Below are 17,177 nucleotides of genomic sequence, written 5' to 3' on the forward strand. Positions count from 1 at the left end.
ACCAGTACTGCACCAGTGGCATCATGGGTACCTACCTGCCATCCCAGAACGGCCAGCCTCTGTGGATCTTGGGAGATGTGTTCCTTAGGGAGTATTACTCCGTCTATGACAGGCAGAACAACAGAGTTGGATTCGCCGCTGCTGCCTAAGCTGACCTGCCCTTCATCTCTCCTCCCTAAATCTCTCTTCCACATGCCCAGATTACAACACATTCTCTCCCCATCTCTCCCTGTCCCTCTGGAGGTGTGAACAGCACCCTGTCCACTTTTGATAATCTCATACCTGAGACTGCGAGTCCCTTAAATACCCTTACATCATGGTGCAATGCACAGAGAACCTGCGTACTTGGAAAGGAGCAGCCGAATTCTCATGGGTTTTTGGAACAAGTCGGTGTCCTACTCTGAGTCTTTGTGATGTCCCCAATGGTACCCGCTTACCTGACAGTACTGAAGGTTGTTGTCCTGGGGATACTTTTAGAATTGTGTAGCCAATACTATGGACTTCCCACATCAGAAGTCTCCATTAGTATCCTGTGTTGATTAATTTAAATTGTTTTTAACCAAAAACAGTGTGTTGTAAAGTGTATGTGATCAATTTAATCATTCTAACATAGATCATTTAAAATCTGAATTTTATCAACTCTCTTGTAATCAGCTTTGAAGTAACTGTATAATAGGTCAGTGTAATAAATAGTTTTTCCAACTATCTCGACTAGAAGCCGTGTCCAGTTTTTACTATTTTAAGTGGGTGTGAGGGTGTCCACTTACTGAACCTGATAGTCCTCTGTGATTCAGCTTTGTGTTATGCCTAGAGTTGGCAAAATCTGAAAAAGGGAACTTAGATTTAGAAATCCCTATGCAGGAGGCCCAAAGGAAAGGGACTGTACAGTTCTATTTATTCCCACAGCTGGTGCAAATCCCTTTCACAGGTTATTTTTAGTTGTGTAAAACTGTTGTCACCTCAGTTGGCTCAAACTCAGCTGCCAATCAGAGAACATCTGCTGCTCGTTGGCACCCATCCTGTTATTTACAAAAATTGAAAGACAGACTCTTGTTTTTTTATGTGAGGGGGGAGAGAAAAAGCACCAGGAATTCCAGGAATGAATAGAGGAGGGAGGTGTGTGGTATTTTTTCCAGATTATAAACAATGTAATTTTAAAATAAATGCAAATGCAATAACTAAGCAGATAAATGTGATTTAAGTTACTAATTGGACTAAGGATGCACTAGTGATCTCTTGACACACTGGGATCCTTTACACAATAGTCATTAGAATAATCTTGCTAACTTTAGGCCCTGTCTTTTTACTTGTGCTTATGCAGAAGAATGTGGCTTATGCCAGGGTCACTACATCACTTACAGCCCCACTGTAAGTCAGAGGTCAGAGATGAAAGACGGAACTTTAGAATCGGAGCAACTTGCAGCCATGGGCCTCTGCTCCTGCACTTGACAATTAACACCTGGCTCATTTCACTTCTCATACATGTACATTTCTAAGTCAAGCAGAGTGTCTAGCTTGCTTTAACATTGAAGGTGTTCTCCTGTGTAGGCACATGCAGAATGTGTGTTTGCCTGTGATTGTAGCCAAGTGTTTTGCTTGCCTTGGCTCAAAGCTGTGAATCCAGTAGCTATGTGCAGGGGAATGAGGGAATGGAGGCTGCAGAGGTCGCCATGCTCATAAAAGCCTAGACAGCCCTGACTGACTAATCCCACTCTTGGGAATCCCAGTCTCTTACCTGCGATCAGAACACACAACCCATGCTTGGGGAAGTGCCTGTACTTGTTGAGCCGCTGAATTACACCCAATTTATTCCACCTCCTCTAGAGTTAAAGAACACACAAGTTTATCATGGTTGTTTAACCCATAGATCGTGAAAACAACATCTGCTGTCCGTCACTGGTCCTCGGTTACCAGTTATCATCCAGAACAGCAGCTGTATGTGCTTCGTGTCAGACCCCTTTCTAATTGTAATTTTTACTCATTTTGTTAACAAAGGAGTCAGAGACAGACATATTGTGCAATTTCCACACTGGGGTTATTTAAAGCACACATTGCCATGACTGTTATCCAGCACTTCCTCCTTAGAAACCCTTTACAAATTGCTATAGGACATATATTTGCTGTTTTTTTTTTCCTTTTTTTGGAAAGATAAGACAGTGGGGGTAGCTAGTATCAGCACTCACTCCCCAACTCCTGCTCCCAGCTTGGGCACAGCCTCCTCGCAGTGCTTTCTCTGTAGACGCTCATCATGCTGCAGCTGCTCATACTCCTGGCTGTGACAACAGGCAAGTACCTCTCTATTAGCATAACCGGGCATTTCCACATAAGTGCAAATCTTTCTTGAAATATTATTTGTATTCTTTCAGGATTTACTACTTTGCGATAGAGCAACAGGAGTTTCTTTTCTTTGGCAGCAGTGCACAGTTTTTGGCAAGGCCCATGTGGAGGAATGGTGTTCTAGAGTGTTGCAACATGCGCTGTAAATGGTTGTTCCCCGTTGTCATTGTAAATGACTTTTTATGGGTTTTTAATAAAGATTTGTTTAACTAAGAAACTAACCTGTTGAGGTAGAAGATATATTTATCTGGAATATTTAGAAAAAAAATTAGAATTTACTTAAATATGAAGCTAATTTATCTTGGACATCTTAAAGATATTTGCAGCTTATAAAATGCAAAAATCTAATTAAAAAATTCTTCCATATTTGTGGTGGTTTCTTAATATCATAATTTCATTTTTTAATAAAGATTTATTTTTACAATTTTGTTTGTTGCTATTCTCAAATGATTAAATAACTTTTTTTAAAGAATGAAATACCTCTTGAAAAAATAATTATATTGTAAATGAAATTATAGCCAATTGATCGACTTTGTATTTAATGAGCCACTTAAAAGCAGGTTATTTACCCTTTATAACTGTAAGGGTGGAATTGTTATTTAAAGTTGTAGAGCATTTTGCTTTGTTTTGAATGGAATGGAAAAATCAGTGAGCATTTGACTGTTTCAAGTGGAAAAAAATGGTGAGCACTGAGCGTGGAGAAATAACCACTAAAGACAAGAGACAATAGTGTACTGTATATGTACTAAACATCTGAGCACATCTGCCCAGTGAGGGAGCCCCATTATTAAAAGCTCAGTGATATTTCGGTGGCAACAAACTGAGAACAATATCAGAGCAAGATGCACAGTGTCTCTTGCATCTTTTTGCATATTGTGTATTTTTCCACTTGTAATTAACACATCTCCTCTATGGTTTAGTGTTGAGAGCGTGTTAAGGGGTCCCCTGACCACATGCTGTGTGTCCGGCAGGGTGGCCCGTCAGGTGTCAGGAGGAGCAGGTGAGGGTGCATGAGAGGAGCAACTTGACCCTGTTCTGCCGCTACAACATCCCGAAGTACCGGCTGCACAAGAAGTCCTGGTGCCTCCAGCAGGGGGCAGGAGGGTTCATGCCACTTGTTGGCACTGACGGCTACTTGGCTGATAGCTACAAGGGCCGGGTGTCCATCGTGGACCTGAAGAAGAGTGGGATGGTATTAGTTAGGATGGCCGGGCTGCGGGAGAGCGACTCGGGAAACTACGGATGCGCTGCCAGGATGTTGTATGGACTGGAGGTCCTGCACAGCATTGAGCTGCAAGTCTACACTGGTGAGCCCTACGGCTTCAGCTGGTACAAATACAAACAAAAATAAAAAGAGTTGTTCTCACCAAAGAGCCCAGGTAGTGTAGGGCAACATACTGTTAATGTTTGGACCATAACATGAAATTATTATTTTTATGAAATTGTCCCTCTAAGGGCAGGGGTGTAGATTGATAGTTTCTCATCCAGCCTATTTATTTGGCAGGATTAGGGATTTCTATCTCTAAATTCTTCTCAGATGCAGGCATTTGTAGTAACATCCTGTGCCTTACACTGTGGTTGTGCTAAACTGACTCTTCATTACTGCTTGCAGATGCAGATGCACATTCGGTATCTACAGAAACCCCTGCACCTGAAAGGTAAGTCACATCTTGGCTGTTGTCATTTTTACGTACAGAAGAGGCTCGGCTTTTCTTCCTACAGGATGTAAGATGATGACTAAAAACACAAAGCTATAACAACTTAAAATGCCATTAACCTTCAAACAGTTTTTACTGTCCTGATTTTTGTCCTTTAAACAGATTCCACCTTGCTGCACAGGAAATACACGGGAGCAAATCACACGGGGAGGGAGACAGACCCCTCCTGTGGGGCATCTTGCGATGGGTTTTGTTTGGAGTGATGGCATCGTGCCCAGTGCTGGTCTGCATCATTGCGCGGTCTGGGAGAGGTGAGCCTACATTAGAAGACAGATGGGGGAAAGTGGAATAGTTATGTGATATTGAAAAATGCTGATCAAATACACCTGCCTTTTTCAAATATAGTTAATAAATCTTAACAGCTATTATACAAATAATTATTGTGATATAAATGCTTGGACAATAGTAGATTTTCTCACATTTATGAAACTATGTGCAGAACAAAAATCAAGGAAATCCTATATTATAGGACAGTTATTGGATACTGTAGGATAGCATACCCTCAGTATGGCAGTGTTGTGTCATACAAATGACAAAGTTCAGGTGTCTGTGAAGCAGAAGTGTCTTTATTTTATATGCATATGGAAGTCTGGCTTGCAACCACCAGACTTATATATAAGTAGCTGAAGATGGTTCTTTATACCTTAAAACAAACCAGTTACTATGACACATTCTAAACAAATGATAAGATAGCAACAAATGCCAATTAATTATATCTAAATTGCAGACTAGACAACAGTTGGTTCTTTTCACATTCTGGGCGTACAGCCAGCTTACCACATACATGCCCTTTATTTTACTGACCAAGGACAGGCAGCATCTTTATATATTTGGGCGCGAAGCCAACTTCTGGCTACTAGACTGTATAGTTTGCAAAAATATTTAGGAAAAATAACAGGAAATTATATTATTATCTCACTTCCCAGGTGTCTCTCTTATCTCTTCAGCAGTGATTATGTTAACTATTAGTACATTTAAGACTTGAGGTGCTTCAGTCTCAGTTCTATACTGCCAAATGTTTCAAATCAAAACGTGCAAAATGTAAAGGAAAGCAGGCAATCCAAAACATCAAACTACATTTTAGGCTCTGATCTCAATGGTACTTAGCCCTTCACTCAAAGGGAGTGCCTTTTTATCCTGTTTGATACTTTATCTACAATGTGTAACTCTGGTATTCTTTCTGTGTCCATTTCCTCAGAGAAAACCAGCCAGCAGCTTGTGAAGGAGGGGGTGCTTCGTGTCACGGTAATGAGATGAATTATCTGCACTGTGTTTCTGACTCACTGGCACATGACTGTGAGAGGGACTGTAGCACTGCAGTGTCACAGCTGTATAGTGGTAGAATCTCAATAAGGGAACAGAAAAAAGGAGCAACAGCAATTACAAGGCAGAGGAAATGGGTGCAATAAAATGATGTACAGCGTGTACAGAGAAATGGAATAAGAGCTCTTGCTCTGTTCTTCTGTCAGTTTTCCAGGAACCCAGAAGTAGCAGCCTCTGTCTGCACTGAGGAGGTCCAGCCGTGACCAAGAGGAGCCAGGAACAGAATGATACCTGACAGTCCTGCAGTAGCTCTTCACTCACTTTCAGCTTCCTCGAGCCACTGCTATCGACACGAATAAACAATGGACATTTCCCCCTTTGTCGAAAGGACTGAAACAAGACATTACTTGCTCCAGATCTGAGCGCCAGAAGACAGTTTCTTAAGGCCACAGGTATATAGCCTTAGGTGGTCACTTGACAGTACCCGGGATATCATCTCTATATAACCTGTATACTGTACCTTTGATTGTAATAATCAATCTGAATGGCTCTTAAGAAGCTGACTTATTATTAGCTTAGAAGCTATGTCACAACAAATTAAAATATTTTAATAAAAACATTTTTAAAATGAAGGTTCATCAGATGTCTAAATTAATCAACTAAAGTAATTAGTAAACTAATGTTTTTCATTCAGCAAATAAATCATAAACAGAAATGTATTGCAAAGACTAAACAGGGAAAGTTGTTCAAGAAAGGTACAATACTTGTACCAATGTGTAGCATTGATGGTGAAGTAAGAAACAAGATGTAAAAAGGGTTAACTTAAGTCAGTTCTGCCTGAAAATTAGACTTCTAAGCAACAGGGGTTTATGGCAGGAAAGGGGGTTAACTGATAAGGATTCCAGATGCGAGCAAGGAACCCCCTGGGGGCATAATCTTAAACTGACCATTTGGCCAGGGCCTCTTAACTGGCCAAATACCATGACCCTCCCCTTACCATAACACCAAATGACGTACGAAGCAGCAAGGAAGGACTATATAACTTAATAGTTTGTACCGGCACATCGAACAATACTTTGGTTTTGTTGTTTCTTGCGGGAAACAAGACTTCGGCTTTATTGTTCCTTGCATGCAATAAATTATTTTACTTCATCTTGGGATCAAGAACCTTATTCCTTCTGTTACAACAATGGGAAATGCAAAGCCAAATCAGATGATTTAGTACATCCATACAATTGGATTATTACAAAATGAACATGAGCCACTGTTATGAGAAAGTCTCTAAATATGGATGAATTAGTGTGCAAAATAGATATAAACATCTCTGAACACTTAAAAACATAAAAAAGCCCAAACTATAAAATAAATAAAATAATTTCTGAGGAATACAGAAAAAGAGAACAAAGCTTTCTTAGCTGATTTCATATTTTTTTGTTGGCACGTGGTTCCTTCTTTTGGCTGCAGGAGCAGTGATGTGTCACTGGTGTTTGTGCAGTAGGATGTACCAACATTGGAGATTTCCTTCATCATGATGTTTTAACTCTTATACAAGTTCTACAATGAAATGAGTAAAACAACAAAGAATCTAAGGGATTATTTGTGCTTAACAACATAATAGTGTACAATGTTTCTTTTTGTTCGAAGAAATTATCTATCATAAAAAACTCAATGAAATACTAAGTGTGTAGTGTACAACAAGGAGTATGTTTTACTTAGTGTTATTACAGTAAATATGTAACTTTAAGATGCTTAAAACTATAGATAATGCTGCTTTTGTACAAGAACACATTTCATATTGTATCACAGTACAGTGTATCTAGTAAGGTTGTGATTTAAAAATCATGTTTTTTTGTTGATGGTACAGTTTTCTATAACAGCAGGTTTCCAAGGAAATCCAATAGTCTGGTGTCCAAGTACCATGACACAATCCTACTTATGTCTATGGATGCCTTGTTGTGTCTTACAACATATCCCCAGATAATCTTCAAACCTTCGATGGAGGTCTGTTGTCTGGTAATTTGTCCCAACTGTTTATATTCAGTGCTAGCAGCTATCTTCATGAACATGCTTTATCAATAAACATGATGTGTAACTTGTGAAGGAAAATAAAACTATTCTTCTTGAGCTGCAGATGGCACTATAATCAAGGTTTAACCAAGCTGTTAGCTCTGAAAAGTGCTGCTGTTTAGTGTAACTTTAAACATAATATTGTTCCATTGTCTTAACTCATTCTGTAATATCAAACCTTCCAGGTTAACCAACTCTCAGCAGTGGCAGATGTTGACATCTGGACATCTGGAAATGAATATAGTTGGATGGGAGGGGTCAGGCAAAGTGAGAGTATTGAAGTAAAGTTTGAAACCAGCTAAAGTATTCCTATAACATATGTATTAGGTGTTAAAGTGTTGCACAGAAATGGTCTCAGAAAGCATACAGGGTATGACAGAGTGGTTATTTGGCTAACCATTTAGACCCTTTAATTTATCTCTCCTTCTTTATTTCTCTCTCTGGGGTTTTCAGGTCTCACTCACGTTCTTTTGCTGAATCATCATTTTTCACTTATTACTGTTTATGATCTGCTGTAATAAATTAAAAAATGATGTAATATTACATGAACATAAGAACAATTCCAAACTAATGTTATGATTCTTCCCATCTAGCCTGCTTGGTGGATAGTAGGTAATTGATCCAAGGATCTCGTCCAGCTTGTCAGGTGAGTCTTGAGTTTGGTATAAGTATTTTTGAATTTGCCTTTATGGAGTATTTGATTATTCTCGTATTTTGATATCATTTTGAAATTGACTAAATTGCTAATTGTACCAAAATCACCATCTCATTGTGTTTTGCAAGTTGGATCCCTGTACTGGCATCTATACCATGTACAATGCACAGTATGTCTCAGTAGTTTTCATTTCATTTCTCTCTATTGACTTATACTTCCATATGTGTTCAATATTTTATTTTAATCGGATATCAAAGTAAAATGCAAAGAAGACCGCCCAGAACCATCTAAACATTGGAGCTCAAAGTAAAGGTTCTTACGAAAAATGTAAAATAATGTTTGACTTTAACTTACATAATTACACTAATCTGCTATTAATGAATAAAACTGATGTCAGAAAACTAGCACATAGCAGGCTGTGGGTAAAAGAGCTATAACAACAATCCCACCTTCCTTAGTACCATGTCATCACCCATGTCCAATACCAACTGGAATACATAAACCAGAAAAAGGAGTCAAATTGTTACTGGGTTTGATGCCAAAATCTAAAGGGTAATACTGTATATTGCTGGGCTTGTAGTAATAAAGGAGAAGTAATTGAATTCTACATAACCATTGGACCTGCCTTACTTTTGGGTATTGTAATTTAATCCAATAGACACAGTCTCCTTTACATTATGTAGTTTTGTGTGATTTGCACTGAAGTGTATGGGAGGTAGGGAAATCCCTTTGATGTGAACCTCCTCCTTGCTATCTGAGCAATTAGAACACAGGTTCTTACATGAATATTACAGAATGTCAGCCAAGTGTTTACTGTTTTTCTTTCTTAGTACATATCAAGCTGTATATTTTTTAGCAGAAGTTGTATAGTTAACTATGTTTGTTAGTTAATATAAAAGCCTTTGAGATGCCTCCACAGACCAGGATCCTGACCCTAGCTCTTGTCATAGCCCTGATCTGAGCGCCATCTCTTGCTGTGTGTTATGCACGGGATATCTCCAACAGAGAGCCCAGCCCTGTGGCTGAGTGTAAGCATGTTGGCATTGGGCCTGTGGACCACAGTGTATCAAACTCTACCACAACATAGCCCAGGGGATATTAACAATGCTGCTGGATTCAATCTCCACAGATAGGAATAATACTTTAATGAAGGTTACTTCTAATATTTTGTGTTGCAAATTATAAGTCAGAGTCCTAACTGGCATGAAAATCAAAAATAAGATTCTGAAAAAAAAAATCTCCCTCCCTTTGTTCTCCTCAAACGTGCTTGTACAGTATTTATTATGCAGCAGCTGCTGTGGAACAGAGCTGTGGCGAGATGACAGGCCGAAGGCAAGAGTGGGACTCAGGGGCTCTTCGGGCTTTTCTGGAGAGACTCAGTGGGAGTGTGGCTGTGAGTGATGAACAGAGAAAGAGAAGAAGCAGGTAGGCTGATTGCTAGGCAAATGGTGTGATGAGGAAGCTGGGTGAGGACTATATAGGAAAAAAGGCTGGATACCCAGCTGGACATAAACTGCCTGGCCAATGGCAGAGGAGAGGCTGGAATCGAGACACCTCTGGAACATAGACAGAACCAGCTGGAAAAAAAGGAGAGATCAGCACCTTGAGTCTTTGGAAGGCTGGCTGTAGCTGGCCCGAATGAAAGTGAGTCTGCTGGATTGGTGCTCTGAACAAAAACACTGAGAAATTATTTTTAAGACGGCTGGATGGAGCGGATACATTCGCTCAAGTATCTCAAAGTTGGAGCAATAATTCAGCAGAGAAAGCTGCCTTAAATAGCCAGACTAATGAGTTGATTGAGAAGAAGATTAGCAGCCTAATTGAAAGGCAACTAGTCTAATAGAGACATGCCCCGATCTCGTCCACACAGGGTCTGAGGAAGGCTAAATACTTGTGCGATGATTCGGGTAGCCCCAGGCAATGGCGGGATGTGAGCCACTCCCAGGTTGGGCGTAACTGTAGTATGCTGGACTTGGTCTCACACTGTTTGTGCAAACAACCTGTACAATGTGTACAGTACGTGCATTAAGGTGAATGATTAACCAACAAAGGCGTGAAAAATAAAAAGACCTCTTCAACCAAAAGCCAAATGTCTGACGTCTCTTGTTTACCCTAGTCAGATAAATGTATGGGCTGTTTTCACTTCCTGTCCCAGAATCAGAGCAGTACTGTAACAAAGTTGTAATTGCTAGTGTGGAAGGACCTCTCACTGAGTACTTGTGTAAAAAGCCAGTTGAAACTGGGCACCAATGGCTGAGAAAATTGTTCTACTTCTGCTGATGTCCTTGACTCTCTGTGCTGGCGTCAAAAGGTATTGTCATAATTAAATAAATATTTTATTCCTGCGGCTTCTCTTTAAAAAGCCCCTGAAAACATTCTGTATGCAGGGACAACGACTGCGCAGCTGTTCTCTGTAGACATCTCATCTAAGGATTAAGTGAAATGTGTTTTCTTGCCGTACTAAAATTTCTGATCTGGTGGATCACTGGAACATTGTGCATGATGTTTCATGATTTTTTTACACTTCCTAAAACGGGTATTAGTAGGATATATACTGACAAATGTAGAATTAATTTTAAGATTATTAGAAAATGATCGATTGCTTCCAGTAACATAATTAAGACACAGTAGACTGTGGGAAATCTGCAATCTGAAATCTATATATGGATAATAGTTTGCATGCTTTCTTCAGACTACCATGCAGAACAAAATTTAACTTTGCTTGTTGTTGTGTGCTGTGTGGACCAGGGTGGCCCTAAGTAGACACAGGTCTCAAAGGTACAGGATGAGAGCAGGGGGGATGCTGTCCCAGTTCTGGAACTCCCACCAGTTGGACATGATCCAGTACAGCAATGCTTGCCGCATTGCCTCACAGGCCAACGAGCCGCTCATCAACTACATGGATGTAAGGCTACTCGCCGATTTATAACCTAGAGCTGGAATTGTCATCTTGTCTTGCATGAAATTAAATGAGAGCAGCAATGTGATTTATTTAAGCTGAGCAGTACTATTGATTATTTAGCTGGTCAATAATTTGTCTCCTGTACTTCAATACTACCTCTGTGACATTTACATTTTATTTAATTGACCTGATTTTTCAGTGAAGCTGGGCAGCACAGACTGAACTGGCATGATGCATTGTTACTTTGTTGATGTGTACATTCTCAAGAACTTAAAATGATATTTGAACTCCCACTCTCGTTCCTTTCAGGCAGAGTATTTTGGCCAGATCACTATTGGGACCCCACCCCAGAACTTCACAGTGAATTTTGACACTGGCTCCTCCAACCTGTGGGTGCCCTCTGGCCTCTGCGACAGCAAAGCATGCAGTGAGTATTGGGGGACACAGCCAACAGGGATACCACTGCTGGCAAAGAGTAGAGATGCAGAGCTTGACAGTATTCAGGGATTCTTCACTGCTACATCAATTTGACCATTTTCAGAGTTACAGTGAAGCAAACACTGAATAACTTGATAATTTAAGTCCACACTAGTAGCCCAGTAATGAAAGCACCATGGTACTGAAGTTACTTATTGGTTAAACATGATTTGCACTTGTCATTCACAGAGGTACACCACAGATACCATTCTTCCCAGTCTTCAACCTATCAAGTTGATGGTCGGCCCTTTTCTATACAGTATGGCACAGGAAGCCTGACTGGGATTCTGGCATTTGACCTGGTCACTGTGAGTATACAGGATGGCACCTCTGCACTCTCTGGAGCTCAGGATCTGCAAACAGTTAAATAAAAAACACATTAAAATACTTATGATTTCTTATACTTCCTTTCCTTATGAGATTGTGTGAACACCAAACAGATTCCACTCCACTTTTTGTAATTATGTTAAAAAAGTTCCAATGAATGGAAAATGTAATTTGTTCAGTTTCTTAATCATTTGTAAACAATACATCTGTGCGGGAAAGTTACATGTTTTAGCACATATAGAAAATTATGTTTTGGGTCCTGTGGTCCGAGGGGGTTTGATTTTGTGTACTAGGTTGAAGGGATAGCTGTCTCCCATCAGAAGTTTGGGGAGAGTGTAAGGGAGCCGGGCAGCACCTTTGTTGATGCCAATTTTGATGGAATTCTGGGTTTGGGATACCCGAGCATTGCGGCAGGGGGAGCCACTCCAGTGTTTGATAACATGATGGCTCAGGGCGTGGTTGAACTCCCGGTCTTCAGTGTCTACCTCAACAGGTAATGTCTGTCCCAGACCGTATCAATCAAAACAGCATTATATCTGTGTCTCTGTGTAATCACTTTTCCCATCTCACTCCACCATCCTTAACCTGCACCTTATCAACAGTTTTATTGGTTAAAACTGATCATTTTGTACAAAGTTTATTTTAATCTTTTTATAAAAGCACTTTCATTCTTTGATTTAGTCCTCTTCCTTTTATGCTGCTGTAGATATTTATTAAAAAACTTATTGTTGACAAAAAGTAAATGCTTGTAAACACCTTCACATGTTCACTCAGTGAACCGATTGGTTTTATTCTGCTTGTTGTCCAGAAACCCCGATTACTCTTCTGGGGGGGAGATACTGTTTGGGGGATTTGACCAGTCCCACTTCTCAGGGATGCTGCACTGGGTTCCTGTCACCAAACAGGGCTACTGGCAGATCCTTCTAGACAAGTAAGTCCTGCAACACAGACACTTCTTTCTCACTTCTCCCCTCCACCCCTTTTATACCTGCAATAAACTGGTAACCTTTATCTCCAGGCTGCCCAGTCATTTCTGTACTTGGCTCCTTCTCTTTCACTGTGAAACTATGTAATTCACAAAACCTTAAGCTAGCCCTTGTGGCTCTGTTCTAAACATATGAAAATAGTGTCAACTGCCTATTTAAACCTTTCTATTGAATATGTTTCTATAAATTTAAGTGGGGTTTTCACTTTAATGGGATTGTTATTGGTGACTTTAGGGAAGATCAAAAAGTCTATTCATACCAAAGGTATGCTTTAACATTTTTTTTTAGAATTCCTGTAGATAGAGTAATTCAAGTTTTAAAACTGCTGTCTTTGCCTGCCCTCACTTTTCACTGTTTTCACCTCACTGTTACTTGTTGTTAATTTGAATTGTCAGGTGTTGGTCTGTGTGCCAATAAGTTGGGATGACCTTTCCTTTTTCTTACATGTTTGTTCGGTCAAAAAACTTTTTGAGGATTTGTACCTGAATTTGTACCTCATTTACCAGTGATGTGGCATCAGGGCCATCAAGCTACTTTCTTGTGACCACACTTTCATTGGCCAAAAGAACCTTCAACATGACTGCCATGAAATATAGCCTAGAGCAGTTTTCTCCTTCACCTGTCCAATGATGGTGTGCAAGTGAGATTATGGCTACTCCAGTGCATAGAAGGTCCTTGTGATTTGGATATATACATATTTAATTGTAGTGTGAAGGTGAATGGTCAGGTAAGATTCTGTGCAGATGGGTGCCAAGCAATCGTGGACACAGGGACGTCTCTACTGACAGGACCCACAGAGGATATCAAAGCCCTGCAGGAAGAGCTAGGAGCAACACCAGCAGGGGGTGGAATGGTAAGAGGTGTGCTCCTGGCACTTCAATAAAAAAATATTACTGTTGTCCCACTATGATCACTGTGTGACTACTAGTACTAGTTAGTAAAAAGAATAACACTACCGGTGTTCTAATACTGCTACCCAAATTACTGTGTCATTACTAGCATGCTATTAGTACTGTATTACATCTGCTTTCACTCAGTACTGTACCTCTTTCTTTACTACTAATATTACTGCTAAGGATAGTAGTTTTAAAAGTATAAGGATATGTATGAACAAACATCTTCAGTAATTACTCCTAGGATTACTGTGGGTACTAAAAGATGTTTCTTCATATTGCCTATTCTGTTTCACTATGGTTTCAAGACCCTGTGTGTGTACTGACTCTGCCTCCATCTCTTTTCCTTTTTATGTTTGGTTGAGTAGTATGCTGTAGCATGCAGCAGCCTCCCCTGGCTCCCTGACGTGACATTTACTATCAATGGTGCCGAGTTTCCTCTTACTCCTGAGGCTTACATTCAATCGGTAAGAATCAATCCAGAGAGCACATCAGCATGCAGAGTGCTGTTGGTTGGGCTGCACATGTTATATACAGAATTTTGGAAATACCAATACAATTTCAGAACTGCGAGTTGTTTTCAGATTTATCAGCATCTAGTCTTAAGCCTGGCAATGAGGTCTAGGGGGCCTGCAGGCAGACCTGACTAATACTCCTGTCTTAACTTGTTGAGCAGATTGTAACAAGTTAAAGGTTCTACCCGACTTAATTAAGCTTGTTGTTTTTGAGCAATTAATCACACCTGACTAAGTTAATTATATTTTCAAAATCTTATACAATTAGCATGCACTGAAAAGACTTTGATCCTGGAGATGTGAAAGACTACTTCATCCTTTTTACAAAATGTAGAAATTGATCTTTCTTTAGAGACTCAGAGAATGGAGGGAGACGATATGATCTACTACAATATTACTGTAGATAAAACAGTACTCATCCAGCCCAGCTCTACAGATATCTGAATGTAGTACTGATGCAATGGTTATTTAAAATGAATGATGTCCTCTGAAGCAATACTGCAATACTGTAATTCTGTTACAAACTTTTTCAGTATGGAGGTGTCTGGCTTAACCCCTTTGTTGTTCTGGTCCTGCAGGAAGAGCTAATCGGACAGGCTGTTCTATGCATGACAGGTTTTCAGGGCATGGACATCCCCCCACCAGCTGGGCCCCTCTGGATTCTGGGGGATGTTTTTATTGGCCAGTTCTACTCAGTCTTTGACAGAGGACACAACCAGGTGGGCTTGGCCAGGGCTGCTCCCTAAACCAAACAGTACCACATCATGCTGCATCAGGAGAGCTTCTTCTGTGTCTTCAAAAAAGGGTACAATATGAGATTATTTTGCAATTAGGTTAAATATTTTACCAGCTTTACCCTTTGTCACAATATTTTAATAACATATTGTCGGAAAAAACAGCTATCCAGAGTTTATTTGGCAAACAAATTACAAATTTATTGATATTAATGAACTACATCCAAAATACATTTTCTGTTCTAAAGTACTATAAAAGGCGAATGGACCCTAAACAGGACAGAGCACTGAAGATTCTGTAATTAAAGCTTCATTGTAGAAGTCTGTCTGACTGCCAAGGTAGCCAGCTGTGCTAGGTCATGTCCCACAGGCTCAGAATTAGCAGGAATTGGGCCTAAGAACGTCATACAACTGTGCCACACTTGAAAGAAAGCTGGCAGCCATCTCCAGCGTCAGAACTAAAAGCATTCTTTTTCAAGTGGCTTTTTTCCAGTACATTTGTTTCAGTGTGACCTTTTTGAAACTCACCTGAGAAATACTTAGGATGTAGATCAGTGGGTTATTAAGGACTGCCAATGCCACACTAAGCCAAACTGTTACGTGAAAAAGGCCCTTGTAATATTTAGATTGTTAAAAAGTTGTTTTCAGATTGGGGAATTTACATAGAAGCTAAGTGAAAATTAACTTTCTTTTTTATTATTACTATTTTTTAATGAAAGATTTGATTACCTACAGGAACAACATTTTTGGGAATTTGATCAAGTTTTAATAATTTTTGCTTGTGAAAGTACTTAAGTAACGTTTACTTTAGGGAGCTAGTTTCGAGCTTGTTCTGTATCTTTTCTCTAATTTGTTTTGTTCAGCTGTCTGATTTTAAAGCATTTGTAATGAATATGAAACACCCAGCTGTCTCTAAAAATCCTAGGTTGAGAAAATGATTTCCAGAGAAGGAACATAATATTCCAGATGTGTTGCTGTCTGTAAAATGATATGGTTAAGGACAGGTGCAGGAAGTGGGGGCTCAATTTACTGTAAGATCAAAACTAATCAATAATACACTGACATTGTAAAGACCCTCAATATGTAGCAATACAGAGTGCCACTAATTTATCAGCACCTGTAGGAGGATTTGTATGACATAGGAATTATTCATTTTGTAATTATTTTTTTTGGCTGTGGACTACAGTGACTGAATTTTTCACATGAGTCAACTGCTAAATAATAAAACAATAATGATGACAACAACAAAACAGAAACCTAAGGGTATGCTACTGATGCTTAAGAAGTAGCCTCTTCTTGTAGTAAATAATCTTTAAGAATAGTTTCGGTTGCAGGCAGCCAGATTTTGTCTCCTTTACATGTTTTCTGAAAAGTAATATGGAGAACAAATATGTTCTGCAGAGGAAATTGCACAAAGCATGATGAAAGAGTTTAACGTTTGTGGGCTAACAAACAAAGGGTGGCAACTGACAAGTTCAACTTTATAATTTCTTGTAACCAGTATCAGTGTACAAATCCTTATAAATAACTACTTAATCATTTCTTAGACTCAGCTAAAACTTAATTGTGAATTGCCATTAAGTTTTTTAATTATGTATTACATTAATAAAAAATTAATTCTACTATGATCATTTTGTAAAGTATTTGTCAAGGTTATGATACTGCAAATATGAAAAAAGCCAGTGTTTCTTAAATTACATCATAGGATGTACAGCAATTAAAGTTCAGACCAATGTGATGTATGGGGTAGTGAGTAAAAATGTGATGTTATCATATACCCTTTTATATTAAACTGTCTTTAATTCTCTAAATAAAATACAGAAAATTAATATAAATGTTGTCAATACATAAGATAATCATACAGTACATTTGAATGAGCTATGTTAGTAGCGATATAACTAAACTAATTTAACTCCTTTTTATAAAGTACTGTATCAGGTACAGCATGGGATTTTATGGGATTTTGCAGGTTTACTCCCACCTTTTAGTTACATGTTGGCTGTGTTATTTGGTGTCTCTAAATTATTCCTGTGTGCTTGTGTTGTGCATGTGTTCAGAGAGTGAAGGGCTGTATTGCACCCTGTATTTTCGGAACAGGCTTCAGGTTGATTCAACGTTGAGGAATAAGCACCAATATACAATGTATGCCATGATGGACAATTTTCACATTACATTGTTTTCTGCATTTTGGGAAGGAGCTGTTAAAAAAATTCTAGAGTGTTTCAGTATCTGTTGCTCAAAATTACACAGGGTTGGCTATACCTGTGTGAACAACACTCCTGCCCGATCCTTTTTCCAATCAT

The 17,177-nt window shown here is 39.3% G+C and overlaps 1 protein-coding gene across 1 annotated transcript; it reads left to right on the top strand.

Annotated features, from left to right (window-relative positions):
- The first annotated feature begins 2,061 nt into the window (after positions 1-2,061).
- On the top strand, positions 2,062-16,724 carry LOC138236008 (cathepsin E-like). Its single transcript, XM_069186771.1, has 12 exons — positions 2,062-2,285; positions 3,309-3,644; positions 3,950-3,995; positions 4,158-4,322; positions 10,786-10,945; positions 11,252-11,369; positions 11,609-11,727; positions 12,040-12,239; positions 12,555-12,677; positions 13,441-13,585; positions 13,994-14,092; positions 14,719-16,724. Exons 1-12 carry the CDS (start codon positions 2,249-2,251, stop codon positions 14,884-14,886), a joined length of 1,716 nt encoding a protein of 571 aa, XP_069042872.1. The 5' UTR covers positions 2,062-2,248; the 3' UTR covers positions 14,887-16,724.
- Positions 16,725-17,177: the final 453 nt, after the last annotated feature.

The sequence above is a fragment of the Lepisosteus oculatus genome, unplaced genomic scaffold (assembly GCF_040954835.1).
Source record: "Lepisosteus oculatus isolate fLepOcu1 unplaced genomic scaffold, fLepOcu1.hap2 HAP2_SCAFFOLD_85, whole genome shotgun sequence".
Classification (NCBI taxonomy): domain Eukaryota; kingdom Metazoa; phylum Chordata; class Actinopteri; order Semionotiformes; family Lepisosteidae; genus Lepisosteus; species Lepisosteus oculatus.